Here is a 27,332-nt window from a genome sequence, read left to right on the forward strand (position 1 = left end):
GCTTTTGAAGCTTGTAAAGGGAAGCTCGTGCTTTGATGTGCCGAAATAGTCAAAGTGAAAGGTCAACCTAGATGGTCTCCTGGAGCACATTAAAGAATAATTTTAAGGGTTTTATGGAAATGCAAGTTTAAAATGATCAAACTTTAGTTACTTAATAGTGTTGTGTAATTTCAGGCTACTTAAAATTAACTAATGAGATGAATATTAAATCTAACTGCTTTAGTTTTGAAACCCAAAATGGATAGATAGATAGATATTCTGTGCTTGAAATGGGCTGTTATACACTGGTACACAGTACTGGCACTTCTTGAAACAATATAATTACTTCCATATGAGGATTTACATGATCTACCTCCAATCAATGGACTTCAGTACCATGACTTTTTATTTTCTATTTCAAGAACTGTATATATTTATATAATGATCAACATGGACAACATTATCCTATTTTTATCGCTGGCCATTTCCATTGCTATTTCTGAGATGAAAGTAGGTTGTTGCATTAATTAGAATCTGAATCTTGTTTCACATTTTTACACATGGGAAATGAAAAAATAAGGCTCCAGAAATAAGTAGCCCCAGTTCTCATTTAGCTTTGCTGATGGGAAGCATCTGTAAATCTGATTTCCTTAATGTTATTTAATTGCCACATCTCGAAGCACATTTTCTCCTCTTTGAGACTAGAAACCCTATGCTTATCTTAGGATAAAAACAACTCAAAACAATCTCTTAGATGTTCATTTTGGAGATTTTTGAATTATTTCACCATCAGAATAAAAAGCGATTGTTATTATTATTATTAGTGGTTTCTGATGACCCTGATGTTACAACTGAGATATAAACATTAAATACTCAATTTCCTCATTAGGATTTAGGAAATGCTGTAGATAAGTGGAAACCTTCATCCAGCAGTGTATAGACAAATATGATGATGAGGATTATAATTTTGATCGTTTTATTTTTTGCTTAATCATATTTTAGATTTTTAACTATCAGTTTTTAAAGAGTAAGAAACATGGACATTGTACATGCTCTGTATAGCTGCTCAAAACTAACTTTCCAGAGCTTTTCTCATCAACCATGTATAAACATTTTTCAGTTCTCCCCCAAAATGTTATTGTCTTATTTTTATACTCTATTTAAAATGCTGTTCCTTATGGTTGGTATGTGTTGGTAATGGTGCATATTGTTGTCATTTGAAAATTACTGGAAAGCATGATATAGGATCTTTGAGTGAAGAAAGAAATTCAGTGCTTATTGTTGGTTTCTTAGCTGGAAAGTTAAGTTGTCAGGAGTCATTTAATTGAATACTGTTGACTAAGAAGAAAAAACAAACTGCCACGGTTTGGAAGGGTTTCACAATGAAACACCACAAAAACATCACATTTTCTTTGCATGTTATTTAATGCATTTTGAAATGAAGACAGAGAATGCACAATGCAATTTAAAGTTCATTAATAACATAGAAGATTGCCTATCCCATACATTTCTTTGTTATTGTTCTTTGGCAAACTCTTGCATCAACTGTAAGTTATGACTCACAGTTTCTTCATGGGAGAAATTAATGAGAGTGATCTATATGCAATGGGCTCAAAGGGTTTACCAGTGCAGAATTCCATGGGGCTGAGTTACAGGAAATCATTATTTTTACATTTTCAACACCTGCCTGCGATCTTCACTTTTTAATTTCCCCTTGACCATTTCTACCACACCAGAGCTACAAGCAGTGGCAATTCATTACTGTGACTCACAGCTTCAATGTGTCAAATACCATGTTATTTCACATTTGTAAATGTAGCAGTTTGAGTGAATATCAATGGCTTATTTCTGTCAGAAAATGCTTTCTGGTTTAAACGTTTTTTACATTTTTAATTATGAAAATATGTATTTTTCCATAAAGAACAAAATAGGCTTAAATGTATGCTTATTAGTTTATATTTAATGAACAAAAATCAAGATAGTAACAATGATGTACAGGAGAACACCTTTTGTCATTAACTCTCAAGGCTTTTCTATAACTGAACTATGTTTTACCAAGACCAGTTTTGCATGAATAATTTAGGTTAATTTGAAATACAATGCTTTTAGAAAGCATTTGCTTTATGGGTAACTTGACAGAGACATGCAGAGATGTTAATTGCCTGTAATGAAATTATGTTGAAGTGGTAAGCGACATTTCGGTTTGTTATGAATAATGACTGTCAAAAAAACAGAATACATCTTACTCTTCTGAGAGCAGGCAATGAATAAAATACAGTTGAATTTAGCTGCACTGCAAGAGGCAATTGCACGGCATCATTACAGAGAGGGAAAGATGCTGGACGAATGGTAACAGAAATAGAAGTCCTGTGTCGACTCAAACTGCATGACAGGGGTGTGTAATGTGCAGGAGCTTGTCAGGATGCTGTCATTCCCCTGGCTACTCAGCAGTGTACAGATCCCATGTGCTTGATGGCTGCTCTTTGTGTGTACTGGGTTTTGCAGTCTGAGATGTGTCACTTGTGCACTCAGGTGTACCTGTAACAGCTGTTCAAATTCAGCATCTGACCACATTTGTATGAGAGGCATATTATTTTCCATGGTTTGTTCTGGTAGTGTGGTACAGACCAAATCTCTGCCTGTCACTGCTAGGTCTCTGTCGTGTCAAGTTTAAATTAGCCCGGCAGCGCAACATATTGCAACAGGGTGGTTAAGTATTATAATATATTACATTGAGACTCTGAATTTGTATGCAAGACATTGTCAGGACACTAAATCAAAACAAAGATGACACTGTTCCTTTTCATCTGAAAAATGTGGAAAAAAGCTTTTCCTTTTTTATCTCAAAATAAAATGATACCGTAGTATCAAGTGAGAGGTAGAAAAAAGTGTACACATTCACACACACACACACGAATACACACACACACACACACACATATATATTTTTGGTATGCATAAACTGTATGGGAGGATCAATATCTGATATACAATGCAGTATTTGAAGAATAACTATAAACCTCTAGCTTGGATATTGATTGTGTCAATGTTGATTATGCTGTGTTGAATTTAATTCCATGTTGTATTTAAAAGCACGACTGAAAAATGCAAAGAACCCATAAAATAATAAACATTTCCCTGTGTTTTTAGTTTTCTAGAGCTGGGAAAAACTCCTCTTTACTGTTGTCCTATATACTTTTGTATATAAATAAATCATAAGGCATGGAACTATGTAACTAAGTACACCATGTTCAGATTTGTTCAGAACCTGACAATCAGTATTTTGCAAAATTTCTCAGAAGAAACCACTACTCCATACACAACCACTCCAGTTTATCCAGTTTGCATGGTTTATGTTTGTGGACACCTTCTGTTTTCATATCAAAATATTTTGATTGGATTGATGTCTGTTATAGCCAATCAAGAATGTGAACCTGAGATGCTGACGAATCTATTAAATGGCTACAGGCTGATTTTTGGAGTAAATCTGGATGCTACTGTATACCATACATTAAACAAAACAATCATGACAACAAATAAAAACAGATGGCTGTACACAGTGTATTTCATAGGATTTAGAAGCCTGTCTTGAGCCAAAACCCTCCTTGCTAGTGTGTTTCTAATGGTCTCTGCCTTCTCTTCCTGAGTCTCCATGTTAGTTTGTCTGTGATATTGAGGTCAGGACTCTAAACAGGCAGTTAAATGGGTTTTAGTGCTGCTTTCCTTGAACCACTGTGTGTTATTCGATACATGTTGTCACATGCAGAGACTCTCATCAATGCAAAAATATCACAACATATATAGAGAATCAAAATGAAAAAAAGAAGAGGAAAAAATAACCATAAAAGGCTCAGGAATTCTGGAGAAATACATTTTTAGTGGAGGTATGCTTGCTCCATTACTTTTTTAATTTAGTGTATATGACAAACAAGTATGTATATCCCCTTACAACAATTTACCATTGTTAATTACAATGCATTTGCTGTAAGTGATTTGCTTTCCTGTCAGGCACTACAAAGGACCACAATGACAACCCTTCCAACAATTACAGCCCTGAAAAAATTATATATTTAATCTACACAGAATACCTTGTAACTATTATTGACATGTTTTATATCCCTATTCTCCAGGAAAAATGAACAACCCTATAGATTGGTTGGGAGAGCTGCCATGGTAATCAATCAAGTGATCAGTTTGGACTGTGCTGAACACAAGAATGTATTAGGAATAGAAATGGGATTAAAAGGTCATTTTATGTGAGCTTTTTATAATAAGAAGTGTATTGACATCACATTCGTTGTCCATCTGGTATGCTTTCAGACACTATGAAATTCAAAGGCTGGTCAATTAATATTGTAACATCTGTGTCTCGGCGTTGTAATGTTGTAACTTGGTGTCTTGGTTCCAATATGCCGATTCTGTCGATACAAATCTCAATTCCTGGATCCTTTTCTTTGCACATGGATATGTGGTGCTACATGGATCATCCAATAAGTCTGAAGAGTTTGACAATGTCGATATATTTGGGATAAGGGCAAAGTTAACTGCATGTGCTTCCCACAGTTCATTGCAGTCCCGTGACCCCCCTCCCACTGGCCATCCTGTTAAAATCTGCAAAATAGAAATAATAACAGTGTTAAAAAAAGAAATCTGTCTGTCAGTTTAAAAGTAGTACAATTGTATTCCCATTGATAACATAGGTTGTACCACACAACAGGATAGCAATGTAGAAATTATAATAGTCTCCTTTGCAACCTAAAAGTCCAGAAAGACAGAGTTATTCTGCTTCCTGTGTGGAACAATACCTACAACATCCTTTATGTGCCTTATTTGCATCTTAAATCTTTTTGGGAACCCCAGTCTCTCAACAGATGTTTGTAGTAGTAGAAAATTAATTGTTTTTCATATTCATAACCCTGGTGAATAGATCTCTTTCTGCAAACAAGGTTAATTTTGCAACTGTTCATTTAGCCAAACACACCATCATCAGATTTCATCCCAGCCCAGCTGTACACTGGCTATACTTTAAGACAAAAGTTTATTTTTGAAAACTTGCTTTCAGCTGAGTCAATGAATACACCTCTAGAGGACAATTTGTTCTCACTCCCTGCTGTACTTATGTGTGGAGGTGTACCATTCAATTAAGTATACTAAATCATATTCTATATTTAAAAAAAAACCTTATGTGAACGTATTCTAGACACCATTTTATCGGCTTTTACAATATTGAAATATTATTTTATAACACATGATGGTTCAGTGAGCTCCAGCTAAAATACATTGTTATATAGCTTTATAACTTCTAATGCCAATAGTATTGGATAAGATAGATATATATTATACTGTATGTACAGTATAACCTATGTTATTCAGCTCAGCTCATAGGTATAATATTTAATCCTGTATTTATTTAGGAATGGACTATTCTGCATATTTAGTCACCATGATCTTTGCAGGACTAGTTTCATAACACAGCATTAACGATTTAATTTTGAGCTGCAGTAAAAAAAAAAGATGTATAGTATTTACCTGTGAATTGTTACATAAAGCCTTAACATAAGAGAGAACCCAACACAAAATGGTGTTATTGTTATAACTATTAAATAACCAATCATTTTCATATTATAATCATTTGGTGCCATACTTGCAGTAGGTTTCACATCTTTACAGTCATCTGAATATATACACCAGCAGTAACAGTGTTGAAAATGGTAAAGGTAAGGACAGACCTTTGATATTAGACTGAGATTATATTACATTTAGATATAAATGTAGTTTGACATGACTAGCCTTGCTTTATTACATCGTGGGTATGTCTACAAATTTGTGTTCACAGTAATTTGTGGCTAAATGTATTTTGTGTAATAATGATGTAAGCGCTTGTAATGATGCATATATGTACTGCTAGTAAGCCTACATGTATGTTGTTTAGATAAAAACAAGTTGCATTAGATAATAATAATAATTAATATAAAATAATGGTGTCTGCTAAATTACAACTACAGCTACTAATGATTATATAATCAATACTGAAATTACAAAATACCTTTCTGTTTCCTGCAACTCCTCCTCTGGGAGGTGAATGACTGTTTCACATATAGCTCATCACAGGGTTGAATGCAGTGTAACATAGTCCTCTGAATTAGGTAATTAGAGAAGAGTATTAGTATTTAACAATATCACTAAGTATAGTGACTACCACACTGTATCAGGAGAAATGGTTTTCTGTTTGTTATTCCTATTGTGGAAATAGTAATTTGTTTATCTTTTTATTATATTAAAATCACATGTATATGATAGCACAGCACCTCTGTTTGCTTGGACGGGCTCTGACTGGAGCCAATTTTATAATGATAAGTGCTTCCTGTATTTTAAAATGTTTTTGATATTGTTATGTGAATGGCCTCGATCAGGATTGGGGTGAGACAGACCAATGAAATAGAACAAGTACTGATAGCATTTTCATTTTGGGCTACCAGGCCAGAGCTTATTTAATTAGTGAATATCTCCCAAAATATGAATATTAGCTGTAGTAATATGCAACTTGTCTGAAAGCCCAGGTATTACTGCTACGTCTATCAGTTGGTGTCTTTGCAGTTTCTAATTTCCTTCACACAGTGTAGTTCTGCTAACCTTCAGTTCAACAGTTCTGCATTAAGAACGTGACTACAACTCTGTACACAGGGATGTATCTCTACTTACATCGCTAGCCTGAGGATCTCCTCTCAACTAAGACTGTGCCATATGTCAATATCAAGAGAATGTAGCTTTTTATATATGTAAATGGAGCTAATCCTAAAGCCACTTGCTGAATACATATGAGCTCTGTAAATGTTTGTTAACAAAAATAAAATAACACAATAAAAACCTATAGAGAAATAAATGTCTAAAATGTTATATTACTAAGACATAATGCTATTCATCTAACTACTACTTTCCAGAACTTTCTACTATCAAAAACTAGTAAAATACACATACAGACCACACTATGTGCACCTGAATCAAGATTTAAAGATATAAAGGCTGGAAGATGATGTGACCAATTGTGAGAGGACACTGCTTCTCTGAGTCAGCTCATCCTAAGTGAACTCATCTGAACTTGTCAAATCCCCCAGTGACAGAAACTCATAATCTAACAGATCCCAGAATAAAACCACTAAATGATATCTTGTCAGAAGTAGCGAGTCATTATCCAGGTCTCTAAAATGAACAGTGTCACCTAGTCTAGTTGGCTGCTTTGTTGACGGGCAGGTGGCTAAATTATTGTCAGTACATTGGCTGTAAAGTATCCTCATGCTCGTCTTGGGTCGGGACAACTTTAGACCTCATAGTTAAGGCACGACTTCAGTGCATGTTTACAAAAGAAGCAGTGCACACTTTGCCCATCCTTTTCCAATTTCCTCTGACAGTCCATTCTATATGTATTTGTGAAAGTGTATCTGTTGGGGAGATTTATTTTGGATCCTTGAACTGTATGCTGTAGCTGTGGGCTGGCAAGCACCTCAACTCTGTTTTCCAGATTAAGGGATCAGGAAGACTGGCTCCGAACAACCTTGTTTAGAGACTGGCAGCAATGACCCATTTTTCTGCCCAGTATTTATTCATCTCAGTCAGATCTGCTTACCTTGGCATAGCTTGCCAACCTGCTCCACAGCATTTCAGATCAATCCAAGCTGATTATTTATGATAGTTACACATGTAATGCATGGGATAGATGAACCGTCCTCTTCTAAAGAAGTACTGGAAATATGTCATGATAGAGATGATGGTGGATTAGTGCCACCTCTTAAGTAAGATGAGTGTAATTAACAACCTGATACACTCAGGGACGTAATAAGTCCAGTGCAGTCACCTTAGAGATGTAAGCTTATATTTGTACAGTAGGCATGGGTCATAAATGTTTCCCATCCTATCTCCCATCCTGAAGCCCTATTTTTACCTTTTACACATTTAGAAGACCCATTATTTATAATATTATAAGAAACATACATTTAACAATACATCCTTATAACTTGATACAAAATCCGCCATCTATTTAAATTCTATTTTCCATTTATTTTTATACACGCACTATAAAGTGTATCAAAATATTTCCAATATTTTAAAACAATAATTTTAAATATTTTATAACATATTATAACATAATATATGATAACATTATAACATTTTATATTATAACATATTTATAACAGACAATACATGCAGTCAGATTTATTAAAATATACAGACCATAAACATTATAAATCTGACCTTTCCCATATATGTTCAGAATATGGTTATTCTGTATGGGGAGGCATTGTGTGATTAAACCTGTAATGAACGCAGACTGGGCTTTGTCACAAAATTCCCATTTCTTTCTCATGCAAGACAAAGCTAAAATATACTATGGCACTATGAAACTAGCATTAAGGAATTACTATGGCAATCCTGGAGTTTTCTGCTCTATAGTACAGCATTTATGCAATTACATACAAGAATGATTATTGCAGTTACTGTCACTACAGTTTGCAGTTACCATAAAACCCGCTATTCTGAAAGGCAATGCAATTCATCAATCTGACTATACTTTCGGCAAACATGCTTTGACACCCATACGCATTTTAATTCAAAATGGTGCATGTGAATCCAGCTTTATAATGTGCTGTAAAAATCATTGGGGAATTAAATAATTAAAAGGGTATTAAAAGCCATTTTTTAATTAAATGTGATTTACACATTTACAAACATCATGCAGTTAGTAGGCTACTTACAAGATTATGCATTTATTTATGCATTATTGTCACAGGACTACAACTGTGCAGTTATACTTGTTGTTGATCTTGCTAGCCTGAATCCAATTAAAATAAAATCCAGACAAAAGGTAGGTTCTTCAAAAGGACCGTTTCCATACAGAGAAACACATTCTAATTGCTAACCGCTGTCACTTCCTAAACATAGAGTGAGCAGACGATTCAGTTTTCATCCACTTTGCAGAGATCCAGGACAATTATGTCTTATCTGTTCCAACAGTGATGGTGGTGTGTCCCGAAGCAGGGTTTAAAGTTTTATGAGATGCTCTCATTTCTTCTTGGGTGCTGACTAATGCAAATTTATGGTAATTTTTTTTTCCCCTCTTCTTTTTATAGACTATATTTCTGGCTGAGCCAAGTAGAAAATCGTGTTGAGGCAAATTTGGGGGAGACATTTGAGATGAATTCCCAGACTTGACTGTGGCTTTGTTGTCTGTTGACATGTCCCTGTTTGACAGACAATCCTTAGCGCAGTTTGTTGTTTTGTTCTCATTTTGTTCTATCACAGTGACAGAGTTGGCACAGTGTTCCTGTCCTTTTGAATTCCTTTTTTTTTTTTTTAACTTATCCTCTTTCTCTCAAGCTAAAATGTTTTTCTAAAGTCCTTTGAAAGACATTTTTCTTCTAGTATTTGTGTTCAAAAATACCTTCTCTGCGCAGTTTAAATCTGCTGGGTACAAGAATGGTGCCCTCCATTCATCAATAACTGCCTGCTTTTACCCTGCAGAGGTGTTTATAATGAGAATCAGTCCTTCCTATATAGGTCATCATAACCTAAGGAAAAGATTCAAATGTGGGGAGATATTTTGTGTCTACGAGAATCTTCTTTTGGATTCCTTAGTGCAGATACACTGAACGAACCTTTATGCTAGAAATGAGGATCCCCCCCCCCTAACTGAAACACCTTCAATGACCTTCACCCTAAAATACCTTTCGTATTAAGCTAGTAAGCTATTGTGCCAATGTCTGTAATCATTCCTAACATACACAAGACCTGCAATGACACACACCGTTTATTCTGTGACTTCCAGGGTGTAGTTATTGCAATGTGCTCTTTCTGCAAGTAGCCTGAAGCGTCACAGGAAGTAACCTGTGTTAAAGCTTGGATTGTCTTATTGGATTTTATATCAAATCCTCATATGTAAATGCTTATGTACCCAAGAAAACCCAATAACACAAATTAATATGTAATTTACTACACAAATACTACTCATACAGTCATGGGATCCCAGTGTAAAGTTTCTACTTTTTAGCATTTGAGGATGTAGTGGGGCTAAATGTAATTATGTAATTTTGTGTATGTTTATGTCATTTTAAAACTATGCATTTCCCCAGATAGAAAGAATAGAAGAAACAGTGTAGGATTCTACGATTGAAATTCAAATCCCTTCTGTTTACAATGTAAAATCCCATAAAACTGTATTACTTCATTTAGATTACTGACTGCTCTCAAAACAAATTGTTGTCAGTGTTTCTACTATACTCCTTGACAGGAATGTGTTTTAATTAAGTGTCAGCATGCAGTAGACAATGATGTGTTATATAATATTATTGCCAGTGTATTTTAAATCTAGGTAGTAGCATCCAGGTGTCAGCTCCTCTGACAAAAAAGCTTTTAGATTAAAAATCTGAAATGACACACATACAGAAAGCAAACAGTATAGGAGCATAGCCTATTGGCCCTGTATTGTCATTTCTGTAACATTTCTTGCTAAAAAGCAAATAGGCATTATATTCTTAAATATTTTAAAATGTGCTGATGTTATATACAGTTCCATTGGCTTGTACATCCATTCATGCTCTCTTATCTTGGATTGAGTGCTGAATTGACCTTACTTATTTTATTGTGTCATCATTTGTAGCTGCAACAAATAGTACTATATTAGGTCTTCTCCACTCTGACCAGCCTGCAGATGCAATTCACAATACCAGCCCCTGGTAGCCATACAAATATAATACTTCAAATGATTCAAATTAACTTTATAGACAAATAATTAAAGAAATAATAATGCCTAAACCAATAAAGATGTGCATTTGGAGCACATGCTGAGTTCTATAGTCTACCTGCTTACTGCTTAATTGTATAAGTCCCATACTCTTGGTCTTCAAGATGGATGGAAGCAAAACACTGTTTCACCAGTTCTGGTTTGTGGACACCAAGAAGCGAATTGGAGATCATTCACCTTTCCACACTGCACATTGACGAGGCCAGCGTGTAATCGAGAATCTGCCGTGGAAAAACATTGTAGTGCCTTCAGAACCTGATAGGTCTGTTTCGCTGCAAATGGAACCAATTTCTTAACACCCCCGCACTCTTGACACTGACTAAAGATGAGTCATTTGTTATCAACAGTTATTGTGTCATTAGTTTTCCAAATGGCCTTATGTTAATTACAAGCAATTACAGTCATGAGGAATACATTAGTACAGCTTGACTAGCTTCAGACGTAAAGTGGTATTGGAGTTAGCTGCCATACATTTGTGAGTATATTTGGAATTGTGTTTAATTCAAGAAAATCATTAACCTAACCACACAGGGAACGGGATCAACTGATTGAGATTCTTTCCCTGTTGTATTTTAGATTGTGGTAAATATTGCTTTATATACAGATGTAATGTTTTTAAATATTTCGTAGGCTTGCAAAATAAAGTTCTCATGAACCAGCTGTTCTTATTTGGTGCCTTTATTCAACAGGACTTACATGATTTACAACAGTACTATGTTTGTAGCATTATAGTTTATTTCACTTGTTTTTGTTTTTTGAACCTATTACATGAGTATGGATACAACTAGTTATAAATATGACATGAGATATGAGAATGAGAGGGAAATGTGATCTAAGCCCCTTTGCAGATGTCTACTACAGCCAATGATAGTGGCTTTCTGTTTTCCTTCATTTTGGTTCTGCACAATGAAAACTCCTCCTCTGTATGTCCATTAAGTGATAGATTTACATTTTAGTACCTGGAGGTGAAATATTCCCGTAGCTCTGTGCATTCCCTTTCACTTTCTGATCAATGTAATTACTCTGCACACAGACTGAGCCACGATTAGTAATCTTATAAACGGTGGAAAGAGGATAAAATCTCCCTTCGTCTTCAAAATTTGAAAATTGATGATCTCTATTGCCTAATGGGAGTCTTGTTTATTGCAATTTGTATTGATTCTCTGATGCTAGTGGACATTCTTGCAAATTAGCAAAATGGTCATTACTTGAGTCATTAATTATATAAATAGTTTTTTATTATTATTTTAGCAAGTGCGTATTTACTGATGGTGATGCTTAAGGCGGTTGTTGGTTATGTAGCAATGTACAGTGGTGAGAAGGGGTATTGAAATGTAGGCCTCGGTAGACTACTGATCCTAAACCCTCTTGGACTACAACCAACTGGGTAATGACGCCAATAACATTGTTTTCCCCCTGCTAACCTGACCTTCCACCATCACTGAGATCAATAATAAATTGGGAGAACCAATTCATTATACAAGTAGAGATTATATCTTGCTCCATGGTAACCACACGAGTGTGACCTTGTGTTTTCTGTGGGATTGGTTTACTGAAATTGTATCTGCAGCTTTCATTAGAAGCCTGGAGGGAAAATATCCAGTCTTCTGTAGACCTACCACAGCTCCACGATTACAGTGTTGCATGAGTGAGATAATTGCCTACATTATATAAATACACAGTGTCAGAAGATATACATATTTTCAAATAAATATTTTCCTGTTTATTTATTTTCCCACTTTTCTACTAACCTAATTAGTTTTCTTTTAAAAAGCAGTTTAAATAAATGCTAATTTCCCTTAGTGTGCATTTAAAAACTTTTTTTTTTAAATACTGTTAATGAGAATTATGATTTAGCTCCCCAGCTCCATTTATATAGACACTGTAGCTGTGCACAGTTACTGCATATTGAAATATTCCTTGCAGTGCTAAGTTTGCATGTTTTTGTCAAGTTTGCAAGGCTGCTTGATTTATTTAGCAATTTCGTTGGGATTTTGGGGTATTGGTAACAAAACCATTTTTATTTTGTTATTTAGAAACTTTAAAAGGTCAAATGTGAGCTGTTATAACAATGTCTAATCAGTTCAAGCACCTTAATGTGGCCTATCATTCGTAGTACACACTGTGGCTGTGTTTGATGTAATTAATTTACCATACTCTATTACAAGATTGTTTTTTACCAGACCTTATTTAAGCAGCTTCAAATCTACCACTGCCTGTGCTAGATTAGATGATATCAATAAATAAAAATAATGAGTTTTCCAGTCCTGTAACTTGTCTTTTTCTCTCCTCTCAGTTTTTTGTGGACCCGTGTGCCAGCAACCCATGTCTCCATGGCAACTGCAGCAGCAGCAATGATGGCTACAGCTGCGTCTGTAATGAGGGCTACCTAGGTGAACTGTGTGACCAGCCCCTTCAGACCAGCCCTGCGGCCAGTCTGGAGGCATCGTTGGCTCCCTCCACCGAACAGCCCACCTCAGCACCTGCACAAGACCTCCAAGCCACCACGGCCAACATCCCTGTGCAGACAGTAGCACCAACCCTGCAAGTGTGGCAGCCGAGGCCAGGCCAGAAGATAGCTGAGCTACAGTGGGAAACAAGACACGTAAGCTTTGTCAATACTTACGATTTCTGATGTTAAAAACCTCCCCTTCTGATGGGCCATCACTTAGCATCTCTAGACCACCATGGCAGCAGCAACTTGGTTCATCTCATCCAGTGGGAATGTGCCAATAGTCTTGTTCTCATGGCCAGGCTGCCGGTCCCTTGGCCAAGTGGGTTAAGGCCAAAACGTTTCCCATTGCCAATCCATCCAAGCATGATGGACATTCAGCATGCGGTCTTTTTCATCATATATGTTGTTTTTCTCTTGGCTGTGAAAGGCATATGTAAATGGCATCACATAACTTCCACAAGAAGGAGATTTTTACTACTGTTGTTGTTGCTAATTTCACCAAGCTGTTACTGAGGTTTAAATATTTTTGTTAAAGAATAATAATAAGAAATAAAAAACAGACCCCTGCAATCAAAGTTTTGCCAGGGGAAAGAAAGAAAAGTAAGTAAATAAATATTTAAATGCATAGATTAAGTAAATGGATTCAGTGGTAGACTTGAAGTAAATACGTTTTTTATGTGCTCGTGGAAGACTCGGACCCATTGTAGTGTGAAGCGGGATAAAGACAAAGGCATTGGCAACACACTGCATGCGCTTATTTTCCATCTGTACCGCGAGGCTTTAGTGCACTGGGTTTGCAGTCTTAGTTCAGCCTGCGTAAAGGCTTTGCATCTGCCAGCTTTGTGTGCATCCTACAGAGTGCTGCTTGGTGGCTTTTCATTTATATCTCTTATCATGCATTGGAGTAATTTATCTTCTATCTCACTGAGCACTTTCTCAGCCCTGCCTGTGAGATAAATCAATCTCCATTAAAACTGATTGCACACATCAGAATTATATATCACTGTGCATATTGTGCCAGGGCCTTTAATGAGCATTTAAATGAATTAGTAGATGGTCGTTTTAGGAGAGGGTTACAATATCAGGATTTTTTGGAAAGAAGGAGGTTGTCGGTGCACTTGATTTTATTTTATTTGTGTGCTCTGCATTCTGTCTCGTGTAGTAAATATTCCAAACCCACCGGGCAGAAAAAATTAACTGCTTTATCTATCTGCCCAGCAGATAAAATGGATTTGCTGCTTAAATTATCTTCAATGTGGCTAAAGCAGTCTCCATGTGCAATTGTGTATTTCAGATAACCCTGGACTCCGCCTGTGAGAACGCAAGTGCTAGCGAATCTGCTGGGACGCAGAGTTTGTCTCTTGAAGTACCAGAGGAGACATCTGTGAAGTAAGCACATAGCGATCACTTTCTTTTCCTAACATAAATACCTGCCTTTCTCCCTCTTCTAATATCCACTCTCATATTATTTATCTTGAAAGAAACAACAGATTAAGAGGCTTTCAGCTTCACCCTTTTGCACGTATGTTTTTGAAACTCTAAATTATGATTCATCAATTTGCTTCTGATACCAAGTAATTACAACAATCACTTGCAATACTAATTACACACACATATCCATTTCTTCATTCCAGGCAATCTCTTAATACATTTGACAGATGCATAATTGTTATATACATCTCACATTTATGAAGACTTACTACTAATGCTGCCATAGAGAACAGTCTCCACTCAGTGATGACCGAGAACACGTGTGTTCAGAACTTATAAAACAATAGAAAGCAAATGAGTTCCAATAAACCGGGTTACGCCATTAACAGTTCTAAGTATAGATTGTTAGGAGAAATTATGAATATTTAATTGCTAAAACCATTCACTTAACTAAGCTGTCTGTCAACAGTATTGAAATCGGTTGGTATTGGTTAACGTGTAATGAACGTGAAATTAATTGGTAATCATCTGTCCTATTGTATACAAATGAAGTGCTATTCTTGCTACTCAAATGAAAGTCTTGACACTAATTTCCAACCCTTTGACTCTTCCAAGTTCAAAGTGCCAAACTGCAGAGCCAGGCTGCTTTGCATACTAATAAACCTATTGTTACAACAGCTGGCTACACTGGTTATGAATAAACATGGCTTATTAGAGATTCAACCGCAGTAGATATCTCTCTCGTCTTTGACCAAATCATAATGTTTGACCAGAACATTTCATGTGGTCAAAATATATAATCTCATAGAGGACAAAAAGTAAGAGCATGAAAAAATATATAACTATTAGAAGGAGCAACAAGATATGAATGGACGATGTATTAATCTGTACAAAAGTCAAGTACATAGTGTAGTGTAGTTAATCTTTTTTAAGCAGTAGACTTTGGCAGGTCCACAGAAGAAACTGCATTATCCCAGACCAGTGGTTGTGACTCCAGGCAACCTCTTTATACACATTGGAGCTGCACTGACTCATTTATTTTCCTAGGATAAAGGTAAATGTAACAGGGCTTCCAACCCTGTGGAAAGTGAGCGAAGACGGATTCAAGCAGTGCTCCATTTCTGAAGGAAGCGATGTTCCTTTACTTCAAGCTGTAGACGGACTGGTGCTGTCAGATGACTCAATCCCCCTGGGAAACAATTACTACATCGGTAAGCGAAGACGAGGTTCTCCTATTAATCTGACAGATGTTTTCGGTATGGTTCATCAATAACGTTTAGCCCAGTGGATGAGGCAGAGATACCTATCTGCGTCTTATATTTGCATTTAAAAGAGTAATGGAAGACAGAAGTAGAAACCCATTCAACATTTATTTCAGCTACAGTCTTGTGCTTGCCTATTGATTAGATAAAAATGTGATATTTTCAGCAACTATCAATGCCATTGATTGTGCAAATGTAGAATGTTATATATTAGTGTTTGTTAAACCATTCCAGTCGCCTTGCATGGTATCAGTCTGTTATATAATAATAATTACAGTTGTTGTAATAATGATAAAAGTATTTAGTATTTGCCTAGTCTGTTACTGAAACACTTTAAGAACATAATCTGCTTGCTGTTACTGATTAGCAATTTCCCCATTACTTTTCCTTTTGATCATTCCTAATAATTCGCTCTATCCATAAAATCCCTGCGAAAATGTAATCATTAATTAACATGACCATCATTGCAATGACTTCTACACTGAAGGATCAAAGCATCAGAGCACCTTTGATTCGGTCTCAGAGCAATGACTTTTAACTGGACTAATTGCACAGGACTGCAGTCAGAGATTGACATTGGTGTAAAAGAGGAGTTGGCTTTGAAACATCTGCTATTTTGTTTAATACGTCATTAACACAGATGAGCTTAACATCGTGAGTCGTACCTTATTGGCTTAAGACAATATGGTAGCTTGCTTTCCTTCAATGATACTGTGACACTGGAGAGGAAAGCAGGACAGGCTAGGGAAGGAAACTGGATTTACCAGCTCGTTACTACATTGTCAGAAAGACTGGGACTGCTTGGCACAATCATAATGGGTTTGAACATGCCAAACTGAGTCCTCAAGAACCCCTATCCAACAGGTTTTATAGGTAACCTTTAATCATCAATTTCTTAACACCTAGAAGAATTGTATTGTCATCAATTAAGTAGGTGGTTTGTGTAATGTCAGCTGTGGTATAAAGAAAAGAAACTACCCTTTTCAGTGCCCAATGACCAGAGTTTCCTTAATTAAGTTATTTGCTTAATTGACCACGTGTTCCCAGTCATTTGAAATTAGCAAATTAGGGTGACTAACAAAACTTAGGGTCTCTCTAGGACCATGTTTGGGCACCACAGATCTAACATCATTGGAAGTAAATTAAGGGTATACATACATTAAAAAATACATGTTGGGAGTTAGCTTTAGATAAAAAAATAAAAAAGGGAGCAGATGGACAGAAGTTTTGAAGCGTGTCCTGTGTTAAAATGAATTCAATGTTTTCAAAGCTTGTACAAATCCTTGCAATCCTCCTTTGGAATGGGATTTGTTTTTTGTTTTTTTCCCCTCAACGTTTTTAAATTGCATCGGGTACGCTAATGTGTTCAGCTCTGTGGAATATTTGTGCAAGCCTGTTGGCTTTTAGCAAATCCATGATCAATGGACCTGCACAGACGCGCTACTAAAATTAGGCTGCCTGGTTCTCCCAGGTGGACTGGGCTGAGAGTAACACCTGGTGCTTTCCCTTCCCTTGCCTGGCAAACCCATAACTCATTCTGATCACAGCAAGAACATCATGCATAGCAGTCACACAGTCCTGCATTCAAGCAGGGCATATATATATGCAGGGGCTGGATTGTACATGCCGATTTGGGTTCTGTAGTTTGTAATCAATGGCCCAAAGACCATTAGAGGAACATTGTCATCAACTGTGACGGCAATTTAATGATCGATTACTAAACAGCTTTGAAACATGTATTATATTGATAATAATTCCATATATATAGAGAATAATGATGCTACCCTAGTATTGTGTTGTATATGTTGTACATTGTATGTTTTTAAAACCATGTGTTGCCTTAGCTACATAGAAATGGGTAAATTACTATGAATTAAAAAGCTAAGGAAGTGATTAATACCTGAAATTTAAAGACCTTAACCTGGATTTTTTCTTACCCGCTGTATTGGCTTCATACAATCATTAACAACAGGGAATCTGTGAGCAGTGCAAAAAAAATAAAAGAATGATAATACTTTGGAAAGAACAGTGACAGTTCTTGTAATTTTCTCCTGTTTACAATCCAGCAGTGCTTGCAAATAGAGATGTATTAGTGTATCTCAGCCATCTTGCCTAGGCTTGCTGATTCCCAGTTTTTACTCTGCCCTTCTTCTCTGTGCAGGGAGTCACTAATCCAGCTAATTGACAAGAGTGACCCTCTGGAGTAGCATTAGAGTAGTGTACTTTTTCTTATCTGTCCCACATGTACACAGCATTCATTATTGAGCAGCACAGCTTACAGTGTTTACCGTGTTTTACAAGTCTTCTCAGCCTTGTAATAATATAGTTTTAGTAAGAGGCCATTTTAAATCCAGTTCATAGGTATGGGTAGGTTCTGTGTGTGTGTCTGCTTGTGTGTTTGCGTGCTTCCTCTGGGATTTAAAGAGACGTTTGAATGTCTGGTTTTAGAATTCAAGATGTGAAATGGGCTTTGACGTCATTGTGCTAGGCCTGGGGCTCTTCAAGGGCAAACGGGTTAGCCTGAGCCACATTCGCTCGGTAGAGGTTGTCTTGCTGTATTTCTCACTCTGTGCACAGAGAGCGGGTACCTATGGTAGCTGATGTGTTTTTTCCCCCCACAAATGGTCAAAAAAAAGATTTCAGTCTTTGGGTCAGATTTTTCTGTGTTGCTCATTTTTAAATATTTGATCGGTTCTAGCATTATCATTTGTATCTTTTGATTAAAATGCCCTAATTGACAAAGTTATAGCTATATCCAAACACACCATAGACAATTTTAAGATTGTTAATTATACTATACTCTTACTGGTATAGTAGATGCATTTTGGATGACAGATAGAAGCTCTGTACGACCGAAAACGTCCTTATTTCATTGGTTATGATAAACGCGTTTATTTATTTCAGCATATTCATATTTTTTCCCAACTATCACTGAAAATTGCTGAAAATCACAGGAGTTCCTTCCTGTGAGTGGGTGGTGGGGGGTAGATTGTTTTAAAATGTGTTTGCTCTTAAGAATTAAACATCCAGAAATTTGCATATGCAGATATAATAGTTCAATGGCTGCTTTTTCCTCTTTTTTGGGTCCTGTCCAAATAGCAAGATAATGACTAATAACAAAAGACCCACAGAAAGTGGCTTCTGTTCAATTTGTTTCAAAAGCATATTATCAGGAGTCATTTCTGTGCATATGATAAATTGAAGGAAGCTGGATGGGGGGGCATGAAGACTGATGCTAGGCCTGTACTGAGAAGGAAACATTTGCATCATTTGCCCGCATGTACCATCCCCCTCAGATTAAAATACCTTCCATTTTCTACAGCATTAAGATGTTTCAAGTGCAGAAATAGATTGCACGCCAATAGCCAGCAGAAGCACACAGTTGATAAATATTCCAGTGAATATCATGTGAACTACTGGAGATGTGTCTGAAAGCAACCTCTCTGCATGAAACTTGACTCGTGTTTGGCTTCTCCTTTCATGATCAAATCCCCGTACATCATAATACCCCTGCAGTTCTTTCATACACTTTCACAGCTTTAGCTTTTATGAGACGAGCACTTTCATCTTGTGCATATGTAAATGTACAGTGCTTCGGGGGGTGTTTATTTTATAGATTTTGGTGACATTTTTTTATTTTGTGCATGTCCACACATGAAGAAAAAGGGTGATTTTATTTTTATCAATAAAGCACAGCAAAAGCAGAATCTGGGGTAAAAGAAACAATTTTATTATCATATTAAATTTGCTTATTCTTCCTGGAATTAAATATTGTATATATTCTTTAGAAGTATTCTTGGATTTCCCCACATCAGATATTTCCCGTTCTTACTTGATCTGTTTATTAATTATCATGGCTCAGCTTTCCTTAATTTCAGAATTAGTAAACCTCTTCCTAAATGACAATGAGAAGTATTCAGATTATTCATAGGGCTTTTCCCAACCATGGTCGAGTGTTTTCGAAAGCTGTAGCCTTAAAAAAAAAAGTGGCCTTGATACTGATGAGAGTGGCAGCTTTCCAAAAGGGATATTTCAAATTATTCTACACATTAGTTGCCTTTTTTGCTTTGGATTCATGCCCCAGATATTCATTTCCAGGACCTGAATACAACACCAAAACATTTTTGCAGTGTTCACAACATTTCCCTCTGTGATTTAGTTTATGTACTTATTATTGAATTTCATTGTTTTCCTCCAAAAAAGTTATATGGGAGTGGAGAGCTCTTTTTGGTGATACTGCAATGAAAGTTACAAAGCCACGGGTTGTGATGGTCCTTTATTCTTCAGCAGGAAGCCTGTTTGTGACAGTGTGTCAGTGGAGGATGCGTGTTGACCGTGCGCCTTTCTTCTAGGCTTTCTGAATGAGTCCAGGAAGGTGGCCGTGACCTTGCGTCTGCATGTGAATGTGAAGGTCAGCAGCTGTGTGGAGCCGGGGAGCAGCTTTAATGATCCACAGTGTTCAGGAAAAGGACAGTGCATCACACAGCCTCTGAAGGTAAGAGGCATCAGATGTAATTTAGCCTCGGGACAAGATTAACTTGTCTCTGTATGTGGTTGCTGATAATGTCACTTATGCATGTATTTAATCAATAACATGGGCATTATCATACAGAGTTATTATTATTATTGTATGTTTTTTAATAAAATAAATTGCAGCGCTGAATGGTGAACTAAGACATGGAGAGATGTGCCATACGTTACTTTCGCATGAGAAACACAACTGGTATTGTTGGTTAAATTGGTTATTGGTTATATATATATCCTCTTCTGCTATATGTTATAGATTATGCAAAAAAAATGCGATACATTCTCTAGTTAAGCAGCTCTGGTATTAATTTACTGCGCCCTCCATTTGCAGTATATATAAATAATGAGCTGTGCAGGAAAAAAGGGTATAATTCTAACAATAGATGTAAAACTCCAAAGCCATAAATCTGTGTTTTGAGAAATATACATGCATCTACAAAAGGCTTTCATCACAAGATTTATTAATAAAGCAGATGGTCTAGTTCAGCTAGTTCTAGTACCTGTTTATTATACTGTTATTACTCATATCTGTAAAATGTTCATGAGGGCTTATTTTACAAAATATATTGTAGTAGGAAGCTTCCAGGAACACTTTCTATTATACAAATGAATTCGGCATGATAGCAAGATAAACATTCTTTTTAATACAAAAAACTAAGAACATATGTAATTATTTACCTAAAGAAACACTACAGTTCTTTGACAGTAGGTGGGAAATTAATGTGGACATTTGTGTTGCATTTAAAAAATCGTATTACTTCAAATTCCACAGGTGTTCAGACAAAGTAATTAGAAATGCTATAGCCAGGGGTGTTGCCATGAAACCAAAAGCAGGTGAATGTAGACTTTTTAATAGTCAGTGAATAGTTGACATCGCCACCCTAAAGAATTAAAGGCAAAGCAGAGCCAAGTCCAGCACAAATGTAATCTAATAAAGTTCATATAATTTCAAAGTAGCTGTAAACATTTCTGTCACCTATTCAGATCTTGCCACAAAACATAAATGGCACTAAAGCTGCACTGTTCAATACAAGAGAAGAAGAAGAAAACCACAACAGCACCATATTGCATTCACAAAATTAAAACAGAAATGTTCCACTTGAAATGAAGGTCACTGCCTGCACTGAAATTTTGCATTATTGTACCTTATTGTTTTCATTTGATTTGTGCAGATGGCAGTTGAAACAGTTTGGAACCTGGTATTTGTTCCATGATTACTATTTTAAAAAGACGCTTTTCTTTTTTTCAGTTAGTACTCATGGGAAATAAACGGAAAATGAAAAGTTGGTGATGATTAAAATGTTGGCAAATTCAATATCTGGTCATTGTGTGCAGGTGCATCTTATATAATTTACCATTAAGCTCAGGACCCAACAATAAGAGCCAGGTGGAGAAACTATGCATGAATAACAAAATGACAGACAACATAAATTATAGTAATAACATGCACTAAATCAATCTAATAAACTAAATTAGAACAACGATAAAAGTGCCAGTTTATTTTAGGACAGTTGCATCTCTTGTTAGACTGACACACAGTGACTTATGAGGCATACATTTCATTTGGTTTGTGCTCAAATAATACTAAGAACTGCAAGGCGATTAAATATGTCTAATCTGTTTTATTTGTTTGGATGTCTCTGTCCTCAACCAAGAGAAGAGCTGTGAGGTAATACATCTGCCCAGTTTGACATGTGTAGCGACAAGACTGCCGAATCTACCGTTCTGCCATCCGTCTACCACAGGCAGATTAATAGACCACTTTATGGGTTATGTTCTTTTACGTTGTTTTTACAAATCTTTATAATGCTTCTGTCTGAACTAATATATCCGTTTCCTACCCCATCATCATTACTTATGGAAGGACAAAGCTCTTTGTTTTATAGGGTGGGTTTGGAATGAGTCTACTGAATAAATTACAAAGTTATTTGTGTTTTCTCTCTCTCTCTCTCTCTCTCTCTCTCTCTCTCTCTGATATTTCAGACTACCTTCTACTGTGACTGTGAGCAAAGCTATTCTGGCATCTTCTGTGAAGAGTTTGATGCCTGTTATGAGAATCCCTGTGAAAACAATGGCTCCTGCACTGATATTAGGCAAGGAGACGATGGAAGAAACTTCACCTGCACCTGCCAGCCAGGTATGGAACAAAACACAGAGAAAGTATAATGGAGTATACAAGTATTTCACACACTTCTACACAAATTAAAAAAATGAAAGGTTATGTTGTAGAGCTCAGATATAGAGAGAGCTAGATGATGCAGTTTGGTTTAGAGCAAAAGAACATAAGAAAGTTTACAAACGAGAGGAGTCCATTCGACCCATCTTGCTCGTTTGGTGTCCATTAATAACTGAGTGATCCAAGGATCCTCTCCAGTCTATTTTTAAATGTTCCCACATTTTCAGCTTCTACCACATCACTGGGGAGTTTGATGCCTCTCTGTGTGAAGAAATGTCTCCTGTTTTCTGTTTTGAATGCCTAGAAGGTCCCTGTAAATCTAGAAAAGCTGCTCTGGTTTGATGTGGTCGATGCCTTTCATGATTTTGAAGACTTGGATCAAGTCCCCACGTAGTCTCCTCTGTTCCAGGGTGAAAAGGTTCAGTTCCTCAGTCTCTCAGTAGGACATTCCCTTCAGACCTGGAATAAGTCTGGTTGCTCGCCTCAAGAAGTGAAAGACAATCAGGGGCAGACTGTTAAGAAGTTAAAGAAGTCACGACTAGTGTATAAATACTTGGAAATCTGTTGTCTTTCAAGCTTGCGTATCATGTGACATGCAACATTTAAATGTTTTCAAAATATACATTCTCACATTTATTTAACTTACAAGCTGTAATTGTGAGGCAGCTTTTTTTCAACATGTCAATGTATGTTCCCTGTAGTAGAGGTGAATCTTCCCTGTTATGTATTTTAGAATCCTTGCTCAGCAAAGTAAAAAGGTGTCAGTGATGCAAGGTGAAAACGCAGTCTGATATCGTCTGTGTTGCCTCTAATAGAGCTGAGCCAGTGATGCAGCAGTGCTCTGTGCTAGCTGCGTGACTGCAGCACTGCACAAGACATGCAAATATGTCTGTCTCATGGAAGAAGGGCATGCTTTTCCTTAGGGTGGGTAGCAGGAGGTCAGTGCAAGGACATTCGTGTTGAACGACAGCCGCAGCACAGCTGAACATGTTTTGTCATATTTGGCAAAGTCATTCAACATCAAATGGAGGCCTTCTTCACAGGCACATCCCAAACATTTTAATAGGTGGTCAATTTGACAACCAAATTGCATCCAATATATGAGCAAGAATATCAGAGTAACAAGACTATTTCTGCAAATGCAAAAAATAAAAAGTTGATAAAGAGTTGATTTTTGAATTATTTTATATGATTTGTTAATATCTTCAGTTTTGTGATGCTTTGCTTTGCTTACTATATTTATAATGATGGCTCATAACAATACTGCAAGCTCACGGGCACAAACAAACCTCAGACGTTTACCCCAGCTAACTTGACACTCATCCAACCATTCCCTGCCTGAGAGCAATCATGACATAACCCAATTATTAACCAGCGTTCTCCAGACTATATAACCTAACCTGCACTCCAGGTCTTTACTGAAGCAAGCCACTTGGGAAGACCTTTTACCTCCCGCCTGTATTTCAATATTTGTTTTATTTTTGGGTAGATCTGGAAGACTTTCTCTTAGTGCCTCTGACATCTGCCATCTCTAAGTAAGATAATAAAGTGCTAGATAGCGTGTTGTTATGATTGTAGCTCACATTCTTTGGTCTGTTTCTTTAATCTTTTGTTTTGCCCGTCCGCAGGGGAGCCTTGTCTGTACGTTTTTTACGTGGTGACAGTGATCAAAGCCAAGATGTTTCCTGTCCTAAGGGGACTCTTACGGCTCTTGTAGCCCTGATTTATTTTTGTGTTTTATTATTTATTTATCTGTGTTTTTTGTTTCTAATTTGCAAGAATGTGGAAGTGAATAATATGGAAGCTAAAGGCTTAGCTAGCGGGGAGTGCTTGTAACTCAGGAAAACATAATACTGTCATTCTGCTGACAGCTCATGTTTGCCAAAAATAAAAGTATTTTTTGCTGAATTAATCTGTAAGGGATTTACCATTTAAAGTATTTAGCAAAGTTCCTGCTGGGAGTGACTGCTGCTCTGAAACGGTAAAGAGTGGGAACCCTGTGTTTGACTTGTTTTTGTTTTGTTGTTTTTTCCAATCGCTAATTGCACACATAATAATCACACCCATAATTAGTTTTGCATTTAGATTTAATTTATTTTTTCCTTTTCATATTTTGCCAGACAACACTCCTATTCAACAGTTTTCCTTGCTTTCTTGAGACAAAGGGAGCTAGCTGATGTTAAATTAAATGCAAATTGATATGCAGTTTGCTAAAGCACTTTGGGTGTTTTGTGCTGAGGCAACCTGAAGAGAAAGGGATTGAAAACAGCAGCTAATGCCCCAGCTGAATAATGGTTCAGTTCAATGGTCTTAGTTGGAGCGATTGCACACTTCAGAGGTATGAGAAGTAAAGCACAGCTAACATACAATTAAATGTTACTATCTTGGTCCTATTATCAGGGGCTTATTCTTCCTTCACGCCTTTGAAATCTTGTAAACATTAACCTGTGAACACAGAATCAATAAGGACAGTTTTTCATAGACCTCTCAGTAAAAGCAAATCTGATGTGAAAATTGTCTCTCTTTTGAAATAGGTTTCTAATGTCTTCACTGACTGTGTAGGCACCCTTATTTCTTCCTTGAATAATATTTATGTCTCATGTGGTCACTGTATAAGCCTCCCTTAATCCTGATCTAAATGACCAAGACTAGCATATGCTTAAATCTTTTAAAGTCTCCAAAGCTGTATAAACTAGTCACCTGGCACAGAGTACAGACTCTTTAAGACAAATATCCAAGACGAAGCTGATGAAAGTCAAAATTAAAGAAATCTGTTTCCAGGGCTTGGCAATGATGTCGCTCTAGGCCACATTAGATGGCTCATGTGACAAACGACAGTAAATAAATTAGAGAGGTGTAATAAATGAGGCCTGTCGAGTCTTAGCCACAGCATCTGTGAAAAATGCGGTAGCTGAGAAGGAACACAAATCTCAGAGGCGCTTTTTCTTTCTCTACCCATAACGTTGCACCGTGTGACTGACACAGGGTTTACTCAAGCAGTTCAAAACATAAGGGTGAGTTTGTCTTCACTTATATATCTATTTATCTTTAAAGCAGATGGAAGTTAGTGGCCTCCTGTAAAACACTGAAACAATTCAAGAGAAATGAATATGCAACTAAGGGCCCCAACAAAGAAGACAGCTGTCTCTGCAATATGAGTCTGTCATCTGAAGATTGCACAACTGCTTTTTTAGAATAATGAAACAGGGTGTCAGAACTGAGCTCTCTTTTGGTTTTGAAGTTTACCCAAATATAGCTGTCCTGATAGAGAAGATCTATGCCGATACAATCACATTCATTAGACAGAACCAGTATCTAGTTGAAAGTGCTGGACTGTTTTCTCCTAATTGCTGTGGGTTTTCATAGTCTTTTTTTAGACAAAACCGCACTTAATCCTACTAAGGCTGATTATATTATGTAACAAAGTGACATCAAACAACACCGAAAGCCAATAGTCTATGACCCTATAAACTAATTGATCTGGAAGAATGTGATTACTGTGGGGCCAGTGCATTTTTACACAGCAGCAATTTAATTTAATGAAACATTTTCTCAGAAGATTCCCATTAAACCAATTCCAGCTGTTTAAGAGTAACTATACCTTTTAATCCACCTAACAAAATTGACATCTTCTTCATAGACTGGATTTACTTAGCAATATGTGTTACCTATATTAATTTGAATTCACTATTAGTTATACTCCCAACCCAGCAAAGTTACTAAACACAACCTCTGGTATGAGAAAAACAGAAGCTCCTGTGTATATGACATCTCCCATTCGCTGTCAGTATTGAGAAGTGAAATTAAGAGACTTTTAAAGTTAATAAAAAGTTATTAAAACCAAAAATGTGATGTGTATTAAGTTAATTGGTTGAACTTTGAATTGTACATTCACATAGGCTTCCCCATGTTTTCCACCATCAGCCCCCAAGTCCTAAAATCTGACATGCTCTGTGTGATTTGTCTGTGGCTTTGGCATTTTCCTTTGAATATAATTTGTTTGAAATATAGGATACATTTTTATTACAGGAGCTGCGCAGGAGAAGGGCTCACATTACAGCAATCTCCCATGAAATACAGGATATTTGGCAGCTAGGCCTACCTATAGTAGTTGGTCTCTCTCCTGTGGTGTGTTGTGGTGAAATTGGACCACATGTATCGCTTTCATTGTAATTTAGATTGCAGTGTGAGAGTGTTTTTATTTTTTCTTCCTGAGAGGATCACTTAAAATGTCAATCACTCCATGTCTTCCAGGGTACACAGGCGAGCGATGCCACTCTGTGATCGATCACTGTCTCTCCGAGCCCTGCAAGAATGGAGGGACTTGCTCCAGCAGTGTCACTGGGTACAGCTGCCAATGCCCAGAAGGTAGGCACAGATGATACTGTCCCTGATAGCTTTCAGAAGCATTGTAAAATATTCATTAACCATAAGGTCTGAATTACCCAATTTGTGTTGGAACTGTCTTGTGTAAAGGGTGAAGGAATGACTGTTTACAACACAGCAGGGCCTAAATCTCTATATAAAGTGTGTCAGCATTTTTCTTTCCTTCTTCATATGTAAACGTATGTAAAATAATCAGTTACAAAATTCGATTGAAAAGCACCTTTTCCTTACTAGATTGCCCCAGTCTAATATTCCCTTGAACATCATAGCATTTTCTCTAAAATACATCAAACTTAAAGGCATCATCAAAAGGATAAGATA

The 27,332-nt window shown here is 36.7% G+C and overlaps 1 protein-coding gene across 1 annotated transcript in view; it reads left to right on the forward strand.

Annotated features, from left to right (window-relative positions):
• dner (delta/notch-like EGF repeat containing) overlaps positions 1 to 27,332 on the forward strand; it is a 63,562-nt gene that overhangs the window by 18,085 nt on the left and 18,145 nt on the right. The window contains exons 2-7 of the mRNA XM_066709660.1: positions 13,071 to 13,379; positions 14,524 to 14,618; positions 15,708 to 15,871; positions 20,275 to 20,417; positions 22,433 to 22,586; positions 26,880 to 26,993. Coding sequence (XP_066565757.1) covers positions 13,071 to 13,379; positions 14,524 to 14,618; positions 15,708 to 15,871; positions 20,275 to 20,417; positions 22,433 to 22,586; positions 26,880 to 26,993 — 979 coding nt within the window. The remainder of the gene's footprint in view (positions 1 to 13,070; positions 13,380 to 14,523; positions 14,619 to 15,707; positions 15,872 to 20,274; positions 20,418 to 22,432; positions 22,587 to 26,879; positions 26,994 to 27,332) is intronic.

Source organism: Amia ocellicauda, chromosome 7, assembly GCF_036373705.1.
Source record: "Amia ocellicauda isolate fAmiCal2 chromosome 7, fAmiCal2.hap1, whole genome shotgun sequence".
Classification (NCBI taxonomy): domain Eukaryota; kingdom Metazoa; phylum Chordata; class Actinopteri; order Amiiformes; family Amiidae; genus Amia; species Amia ocellicauda.